Below are 10342 nucleotides of genomic sequence, written 5' to 3'. Positions count from 1 at the left end.
TTTTGAAACCAGCCAGCAAGGACAGGGTAGTAATTCATTCTTGCTACTTATTTTGTCAGACTTCACCAACGAGGCACTAGCAGTTCCCTGAGCTACCAAGTTTGACCAGCAGGTTGCCTCATCAGCTTATTCAGCTCTAGGGAACACTTCTGTCAGGCCTGAGCGTTCTTCAAGAATATTCTCCAGTTTCTAAAATACAATACTTAAGAGAGGCTAACAAAAAAAGAGAAAGAATATTATTTAATCTAAAGCTAAACTAGTATTTGCAAGAAAACAATTACTTTCTTAAGGTCAAGATTAAAAGGACAGTAACATTCCTGCAGGTTGCTTTAAAATTTTATGTAATGTAATTTCAATACATCAAGTACTTTAAAATTCTGCCCTGCCCCACTCTCCCCCCCTCCAAACCAAACATTTTGTCAAATAACTCTACAAATTATGGTAAGTGTACTATAAATAATAAATTACTTTCTTATGAATAACTGGTTAAATGAACAATTTTGCCAACGTTAAATTAAATGGTTCCTTTTTAAAACTACTACTTAAAACTATTTAGAAGCCTTCCAAAATTATTTCTTATGCCTCTCTACATATCAGAGGCCTCTTAGTTTGGAAAAAGAAACTATTTGCCTGGGTACAAAAAGTACAATTTTTTTTCTTAGGGTCCTAGGTGACACATAACTTCTAGGAATGCTCCAACACTAGAAACCTACTACAGAAATAACAAATAATAAACAATTGTTGCCTTTCATCAGCCTAATATTCCTCTTGGTCCAATCTCCACCTGCGTTAGGGCGCGATGTGAGAACCCAATCCCAGGGTAAGGTACTACGGAGTCAGCTTTCCTCAGAGCACCAGTAAGAAATCTGCCAGTGCCTTGAAGCAGTCTGGAACTTAAGATTTTTAAATAAATATTTCTTTACAGACTTGATAAATTATTTTGAAAATCTACTTACCCCCTCAGAGATAACTTTGTAGGAATATTATGCTTTGTATGAAAATGGGGGGGGGGGGGGGGGACGGACAGGTCTGCACGATTTTTCCTTTCTCTACTTAATTGGACAAACATAAAAACTAGAACTGTAAGGTAGCATGCTGAGCACTAAGCTCTGACCTTACCAAAAGCACTGGAGAGCATGTATCTGGTTTTTCCTACATTAACTTTGCAGTCTTTCCATACACAATTAGAAAGACAAGTTAACTCAAGCTTTTCTTCAGAGAAGTCCATTCACATTTCTGTTTCAACCCCGTGATTGCATCCATGCACTCACCCACAGTGTTTGGTTTTGGTTGGTGGAGGGTTTTTTGGGGGGGATTGGTGGGGTTTTTTGAGCTACTTTTTTGTTTTGCCTAAAAGAGATGCTCCTTGATAGAATTACTTTGCAGCTTTAGAAGTAAAAATAGCAGAACTAAAGCTAAAAGGAGAGGTAGCAAGCCAGGGAGCCAAAAGGGGCAAAGAGCAGCCTGGAGGGAGCTTCCCAGTTTCTCCAGAAGCAGAGGGAGCCCCAGACTGGGGACCACCAACCAACACAGCCCTGCAGAGCAGGCTGAGGACTGGGAGGCTGCACAGGATGGCCCCAAAACACCCCGGGTATGTGTGGGTTGTCTGTTTCTCAAGTAACGGAAAGGAAAGCAATGATGCTTGGAAGGCAGATCTCCAAGAGGCGACAAGGCCCAAGGCCCTCAGCCGGTTTTGGCTCTGGCAACCCAGGCCAGCTCCTGACTGCGCTCTCCCTCCTAAAACCATTAATCTGAACCCTCTCCTAAAGCACAGCTGCAGACCAGCCCTGTTCCACAACAGAGGAAAATCTGCTGCACTGAATTCAATGCACACAACAGAATGGACAGATTCAAATAGGCTTTCTGCGACACCAACAGCAGCAGAGAATGGTGAGAAAGCCAACTTGTGGCTATCCTCTCTTCCCCAGAGCCCAGTATCCCCTCCCGAGGATGCATTCACAGTGAGTCTAGTACACATCTACATGTATTATTTTGATGATTAATAATATTGTCCAAGTATGTAAAAAAACAGACCGGACATTCTAAGAAAACTCTGAAGATTTACTGAATTTACATATAGAATAAATGCAGCATCTCAAGATGTAGCTTTATAGTTCATCTATTGAAAGTAACTTCAGCCTGCTGCATGTGTCAGATGCTTTTTCACTGTTGCTCTCTAGTTTTGCAATCCGAGATCCAAACTGTACAGCCCTTTTTGGCAAAATGGTGGAGGCTGCAAGGCCCAACTCCTTGGCTGCAAGGCGCAGAATCAATTTCTCACCAATTCCTCGAGGTAAAGTCAAGTCAGCTTTTTCCGAGATGGGCAGAGAATTGAGGAATGAAACAACATCTTCATCAAGAAAAGGAAACCTGAAGGAAAGATACAAATGGGCAAAGACCCTTTAAAAACTTCATACAAATAAGTCTCAGTTATCCCCTTTGCCCCATGCAAAGACCTGAGTCTGTGTCAATTCCTAACTATAGATGTAACTTAAATGTTAGTGTCATAGTACTATGACAAGTCTCCAAAGCAATTACTGTCTTGGAGAAAGAAAACATAATATATCATGTCTAAATACAGAGGCCTAGAAGTTTTCAAAAGTCAAGCTAAGAAAAAGAGTAAGAACAAGCATCAGAAACGTTGGGTTTATACAAAACAATTATGAAGAAAATCAGAAAATACAATGGAAGAGTAAGACAAAATAACACTTCTCAAGGTAACTTCTAAGTATTTAAAAACACTATAGGAAGCTACGCTGTAGCTTTGAAACAAAACCAAACATTTACAGAACAAATACTGACAACATTCCAAATTCCAGGCGTTCATACCTAACTGCATGCACGAATGGCAGCATTGCCCATCCACCACTGCAACTTGTTTATTGCTAAACTGACCATGTGCAGCTAAGAACAGATTTGGAAACACACTAGCACAAAGGTCACATGAAAAGACTTTTCATGCACCTGAGTGGTCTCTGCTACCGGACAGCACCTAAGGAATCTTTTGCAAGTTGGTAGTAGCACGGAGGAAGTAAACACAAATAAAATAGGTCTTTAACTATTCTGACTTAACAACCAGGAAATGTAGTGGATAATGATCATGCCTTTACTGCATGGACAGGAATACATGGTTTCTATGTTATGTAGTCATTCTCCAAAGTCACTCCCCAAATGACCACACCAGAACCACTTAAAGTGATAAAACCAACTTGGTTTTGCCTATTTCAACATCTGTTGCTGCTTCTTAAAACTTCTAGATAGAAGTCCAATATTCAGTCTGCCACATTTCCTTAAGTAACATTTCCACAGTACTACAGACCACTTCTTAAAAACCAAACCAACGCACAATACAGTACAGTAACAAAACTGCAACAGAACTTGAGACAACAAAATGCATAGAAGTTTCAATTAAGCTTTCTGTTGGAGTGTTACAAGCACAATCTAACCAGAAGAACCAGCTTTGCTTCAGGTTAAAACAATAATACCTGGCTTCTTTTCCGTGATCACCAATAATCCTGTCATCTCTACCAAGATTTCTAGAAGAAATGCGATTTAACTCCATTTCAAGTTCTTTAGTCAGACCCTCTAAGCCATATTTTTTGAAGCAAACACGATGTCGAGAATACCCAGCAAGCTGTTCATCTGCTCCAATTCCTGTAAGCACAACCTAAGAAAACAGAATAAAAGAAATCTTAGTATCTATGCAAGCTAACAATATGTAATGATATGTAATGGATCTTAAATGTTTAACTACATCTTATGGAGAATAACTTTAATACACATCATCTAAATATATCACCTCTCATGATGGTATGTGCCTTATGTATTTACAGAGCCTGAAACAGCTTCTAATAAAGCCACTGAAAACTTGAAATAGGTTCACCATCAGACCTAAAAGTACACACAAACATTTCTACTGGTGCAAGGAAAAAACACCAAAATAACGCCGTATGTGTCACAAACACAGCAGTATCTTTGAAGTATGTCTTTGTTAGTTTCTATTACAATAAACAGCATTTGTTAAACACCAGCCTTTATCAAAAAAGTTGTTGCTGAAGATTACGTGGTATGCCATGTGTTCTAGTTATCTGAACGTACACCCAGATTACCATTAATTTACCAGGCGCATTATGCAAAGTGTAAATGTCCCATATTGTTCTGTCTGTTCAGTAAATACATAAAATGTTATCAAGAGGAAAAAACACTACTACAGCTGGTCCATTACTGTGCCTTCAACAGCAATTCACTATGAAAGTGGAAGTCTCTTAACTTAAACAGTCAAGCATATTTTACTAATCTGACACCAGCTAGCGGCCAACTGATTTTTTACCTGTGCACAGCAGTAATTGATGGGAAAATAAAACGTAAAGAGTAAGTGTTACTAACTCATGACCCATTTCAACATATTCCAGACCTAAGATGAATTTGTATGTTTTGCAAATCTGAGATGCACATCCTGAAGTAGATCAGTCAACTAAACCAACTGTGTTCTACAATAGTAGTTTTTAAACAAACTATCGCATTTGTTGGGTTTATTTTTGTGGGTTTAGGATCTAGCAATTAGGAAAAAAAGTAACATGAACCTCAAAAAGTAAAAGGTAGCAGTGGACTGCAAATTGCTGAAATTAAACAGTTCATTCTTCCCTACACAAACCATCAGGGAATCAGGAAGCGAGAAATAAGAATCAAATTCCCAAGAAAATAATCTCGACACTAAAAAGCCTTTACTTAATATTACCTATATGAAATTAAGTTACAAAAAGGAAAGAGCTACTTTTTTTAGTTCTGCCATTCAATTAGACTCTAATTACCAAAAAAAATCCAAGTAGTCATCTTTTCTGCCATTGTAATTTGCTATTTTGTCACATAAATAGCACGCCTAAACAAAGACTGGTAACTTTACAAGAGCTGGGATGCTGGCACAAACAATATTACTTAATAATTCATTAACTTTTATCTCTATATTTGTTAACTTATTCAATTTGGACTGAATAGCTCTTACCCACTACTGGAGTTGAAACACCCGAAATGATAGATGATGGTTATTATTTTTTTCCCCAAGTCATACTGTTCCTTATCCAAGCTCAATGAAAAGCCATACACATTACATGCTGAAAGAACCAAATGCAGATTTTAACTCCACAATTACACAAAGATGATAATTACAAAGCTATTCCACCTTCTGCCACTGAATTTCAGAAGCCTTATGAATATTACAGACCTCTGCTGATTTCTGAAACAACAGAACTGTTTTTACATTCACAGGTCAAGCATAAGGCAGAAAACAAGAAAAATACCAGTACCTTTGCCACACTTTTATATGGCTTCAGTTCTCCTTGGTTACTGATAAAACCCTCCCCTCTGGAAGCAAACCAAATTGCACAGCCAATGCTGTCATCCAATACTGAATCCAGTGGATAAATTAGGTGATTAATGCATTGTTGCCTCAATTTTTTCAATTCCTCTAGTGTAACATTAATTTCCACAAAGTTCCAGGTTCTTGAAGGGTTAATGGCTTCTAATTCTTTCAGTCCTGCCCTACCAGTGATTCTGTCTGGAACATCAAAACAAGATAGATGAGCACCAGTTTTAGCATCAAGATGTTGACAACTTTCTTGAGGACAAAGCAAATCAAGCTGTGCTTCCCGGTTGGTATCTTTTTTAGCGGTACCCTTTAGCTTAGCTTTTTCTTTTATCATGAAAGCTACATTGAGAAGATCAATCGGTTCCTCTAAAGGCACATGTTTATCAGCAAGGGCTGCAATAACCATAGAATCAATGCCACCAGAGAAGAGTACCGCAACATGTGCTTTCCTGTTAGATATGCTTGGAACTTCTCTTGTTTTCTGATCTTCACCTCTAAAAAGAAATAAAACCCGTCTCTTCACTGCTTCATTTAAAACATCAAGAAACTGATGGACTAATTTCTTCTTGTGTTCCTCTGCAAGAAATCCTTGAAGGGTTTTTACAGAAACCATATGGATATTATTGCTAATATCAGTGCCTGGACATTCACCCGAAGCTTCAGGAATTGTTTTATTTAAGGGTATAACTGGTGCTCTGAGGCATAGTTTTGATTCATTCATCACAAGATGTATGTGGTTCGGTAAATCTTTTGAAACTTGGTCCAGAACACTAATGAATATTTCTTCTACTGTTTTCTCTGTGCAGCTATACTTCCATGGAAACAACGATAAAGACAAAGATTTAGCTGCTGCACAAGCTTTGAGATCAATTTTGAAAATTCCAGATGCTGGGACTTCTTGCCATTGGTTACCTGATTTGGAATAAACACTTACTGATGTGAGACAGAAAGTACTGTCAACCTCATTACCAAACTGCCAAAGCAAACTACGACGACCAAAATAATCTCTACCAAACCACAAACTGTGTCTAGATGCTTGATAATAAATAAAAGACCATGGACCCCGAATTGATGAAAAGAATGACAAAATGTCCACTTCACTACTGCATAATGCAAGATGACGAAACATTACTTCAGTGTCATTCTCTAGATCTCCTACATGCACACCATTGAAAATTTCTCCATTCCAAAGAAAAATATTGTTATTGGCATCTTGCAGAGGCTGAGGAGTCACCAGTCCCCTCAAGTGAAGTACATGACCAGAAAACAGACACTGATAAGAGAGATCAGAAGCAGCTTTTATCAACCGTTGGCTACTGTCTGGTCCTCTTCTTCTAAGACGGCAGAGCATGCCTTCGTTAAAGAAATCATGAATAGCATGCTGGCTACACAAGGTAACAACACAACAAATACCACACATGGTGACTCTGAATTCAGATGGACTATTTCTTGATTTTCGTCTTTTCCGAATTTTCCATCTCCTGATGTGCCTTCTTTAATTCATCTAATGTATCTGTATAAGAGAAAAAACATGAATAATCAGTTTCATAAACTGATAAGTTTATGAGTGAGTTTATGACTAGATAAGTTTGTGTGTATCAATGAAATGAGTAACTCCAGCCACTTATTGAACTAGTGAGGTAAGCATGAAACATTAAGTAACAAAAGTCCTATGTTTGTGTTATATTAATACTATAGCTCACTGTAGCTTATTCTTCTTTCATTATACAAATATTACAATATTTTTTTTCTCCTAAAGACAGCCACACTACAAGGTTAAGTATTAGGGGAATGGCCAACTATTGCCTATATTGCCTGTATGATTTACACATTTGAAATAACAAGTGAAATGTCAACACTATTAACTCAAATCAAAGGAAAGAGAATCAAAGTAGCAATTGTTCGTTCCAGAAAATGAATTTATACATTTCTAAGGTTTGTTCAATTGTCAACTCTCTTTATCATCCATTTTCCTATCTTCATAATCCTACAGATCCATTCCCTCAGCTACCTAAAGATTACTAGCTTAACCTCCAGTTTAACTTGTCTTTATTTTCTTCCCAGTCATCCCATGATATTTTTAGGTGTTTTTGTCCCATTAAAAAAAAAACCAACAAACCGAAAAACAAAGCACTATACAGCTTCCCAAAGGGCACTGAGCACAGTGACACCTCTCCTGGGCAGATGCTCTCCCTCTTCCTACATCTTTAGCACTTGCTCTTTTACCACATCCATGGATCAAGTGGAAACACTTTCACATTAATCCAATCCAGGAAGACAAACACCCGTCTGAAGTCTACTTCGCATTTGATACACAGTTGCCAGTTTTTTATTTTAATATAACTTTGAAATCATTAACAGCTAAGGCTGCAAACTTACTTTTGCATTGAGACAGTGTTTCTGTTCGGTCTACAAGGAAGAATATGTTGCTATTGGGTTGCTGCCTGTAAACTTTCTGTAAAAGAGAAACAATGTTGCATTAAGTCAAAGCAACAAACTTGGGCAACCAGACTGCAGCACAAGCTGAGGTAGGTCCACCGAGACAGCCCTTCACTTTTACACAAACAGGGTAAGTTCTGCCCTGACACCACCATCATCCTACTGTCGTACCATCAAAAACATTTTATGATCAATCCATGTCTATTCTGCATTTCTCTCTTCCTCATATGTGAGGGATCACTTTCTATTTAAAAATGCATACACATGAAAATTAAGAATACTTGATGAAGGCTTCTGATCAATTCAAACATCTTAACAAAGTAACTCAGATAAAACATAAAAAGACCCAAAACCCCAACAACATACTGTGTTACACTGTACCAGTGTACATAATCAAATAATTTGTAGGACAAATCACTCTGAGAACAGCAGACCATATCTGTATTACAACAAATCAGAGACAGTGTGCTCCGATTCTGTTTCCCCTCCTGTCTCTATGCTTGTTTCTCTGATGCTAAAATGAAATTGTCAAAAGCAAATTTGTAGATACTTACCCGGTTCTTCTTCAAATTAGAAAGCTCATCAACTACAACCTTCTGCTCTTTAATCTGAAAGGCAAAAGATACACTTCAATTTAATTATTTTATAATGAACAGGCTTACTGATATTTTATGACAACTACATGCACATATAGCTGTTTTATCTAAACAGACCATTGTGGAAGTAGATATAAACACATTTGAAAAAAGAAATACTTAAAATAACTGCTCTAGAAACAGGTTATCTTGCATGGATTGATATTTCTCCTATCCTTAAAAGCAATCATTACTGGCAAGTCACAGTACGTCTAGCTATTTACAATCTGAGACCACATTTTTTCCCTCAGAAGAAAAACCCGTACAGAACTAATAAAACATTAAATAACTTCAGAAAACAAAATCTAGCATAATATCTACAACACGCTTCATAATCACAGATATTTCTCCAGATTCAAAATGAAACCAATAAATACCCGAACGCCCTAAACCTGTATTAAGAGCAACAGAAGTTTTTCCATTGCTCTGGAGTTTTGCACAAACTTCCTTACGGGGATGTGCCACCCTGTTCAACTGCACTGGCAGAGGTGGCAGGTATTCCCATATTCTTTTGCAGTGACAGCTGTGAATGCTAAAGAGCCATCAGGAAGACCATCATAAAAGCCAAAAAAAAAACCCAAACCCCCAAATCTGGTCAGAGGGCACTTAGTGCCTTTTGTTTGAAAAAACAAAACGGTTTTCTTTATTCTTCCTCTGTCTCCTGGAATCGGTGCTACGGTAGAAAGCTGCCACAGAATTCAGTTAGCCAATCTGAACGTGGCATACAGAAAAGACAGCTTTCCCATCAGCTATATTAACGTCTTACATGTACAATTCCAACAGACAAAACAGCAGTATCATCTTTTGCTAAGGACTACACCAGCCACTTCAGGATAACTGAAGTTACAACCTGCCATACTACTACATCTTAGCTTTACAGCTTCCCAGGCAATCAAAAATACCACTGACATTACACACTATGGCCACATGGAAAAGAAGTCATTTTTTGAGGGAAAGCAGCTCCATAGGACTTGACAGGTTTCAGACTAAACAAAGTTATTGGCACTATGGAAAACAGAGCAGATTAAGGAGTGCCAGACTGTGACTGAAATCCCTTGGCACTTTTTGAGCAGATACAGCTGAAGTAGATACTACAGAAAAACTTCACGGTGACTCACCTGACTTTTCAAGCTCAATTTAGAGCAGTAAGAACCAAAAAAAACCATCTTGACAAGAGAGCCAACAGCGTCGCCGACAAGCACTCGCTACACGACATACGCTCCCCGCCGAGAACCCCCTACCAGGAGCCCCGGCTTCCTGACAGGACTCGCCCGCCGCATCAGCGCCCTGATCACACCCGAGGCCGCAGGGCCCCCTCAGCAGCACGGCCCCGGGCTGCGCAGCCCAGAGCACCCCGGGGTACGCGGCGGGGAGGCAGGGCCGCAGCCTCAGGCCGCCCCGCGGCGCTCCCCCTCCCCCGCCGGCAGCAGGCCGCCTCAGCTCACCCTCCGACTCAGCTCCTCCTTGTGCCGCAGCTTCGCGCTCTCCCCCTCTTCCTGTCGCGACGCCCGACACGACATGGCCCCTCAAAGCGGGCCCCGCCGGCCGCACAACGCCACCGGCAGCCAGACCCCTCCGCCGCGGCGAAGCATGCGCAAGCACCAGTCAGCACTGAGCACGCGCGGGGCGGGGCGAAGCGAGGGGAGGCGGGGCGAGGGGAGGCGGGGCGAGGGGAGGCGGGGCGAGGGGAGGCGGGGCGAGGGGAGGCGGGGCGAGGGGAGGCGGGGCGAGGGGAGGCGGGGCGAGGGGAGGCGGGGCGAGGGGAGGCGGGGCGAGGGGAGGCGGGGCGAGGGGAGGCGGGGCGAGGGGAGGCGGGGCGGGGCACTGCGGGGCGGCGCGGCGCGGCAGCCGATGGGAGTGTGAGTGGCGGGAATGCGTGAGGCGACTCGCTCCTCCCGGGGCC

General features: G+C 40.8%; 2 protein-coding genes across 2 annotated transcripts; both read right to left on the bottom strand.

Moving 5' to 3' along the window:
- Positions 1–2040: 2040 nt before the first annotated feature.
- Positions 2041–6785, bottom strand: ASNSD1 (asparagine synthetase domain containing 1). The gene is made up of 3 exons (XM_040604282.1): positions 5304–6785; positions 3486–3667; positions 2041–2370 (listed from the first exon to the last, which is right to left on the bottom strand). Exons 1-3 carry the CDS (start codon positions 6783–6785, stop codon positions 2109–2111), a joined length of 1926 nt encoding a protein of 641 aa, XP_040460216.1. The 3' UTR covers positions 2041–2108.
- Positions 6652–10034, bottom strand: ASDURF (ASNSD1 upstream open reading frame). The gene is made up of 4 exons (XM_040604301.1): positions 9885–10034; positions 8359–8412; positions 7745–7820; positions 6652–6878 (listed from the first exon to the last, which is right to left on the bottom strand). Exons 1-4 carry the CDS (start codon positions 9957–9959, stop codon positions 6808–6810), a joined length of 276 nt encoding a protein of 91 aa, XP_040460235.1. The 5' UTR covers positions 9960–10034; the 3' UTR covers positions 6652–6807.
- Positions 10035–10342: the final 308 nt, after the last annotated feature.

Source organism: Falco naumanni, chromosome 8, assembly GCF_017639655.2.
Source record: "Falco naumanni isolate bFalNau1 chromosome 8, bFalNau1.pat, whole genome shotgun sequence".
NCBI classification, from domain to species: domain Eukaryota; kingdom Metazoa; phylum Chordata; class Aves; order Falconiformes; family Falconidae; genus Falco; species Falco naumanni.
This window is presented reverse-complemented; position numbering and strand designations above follow the sequence as displayed.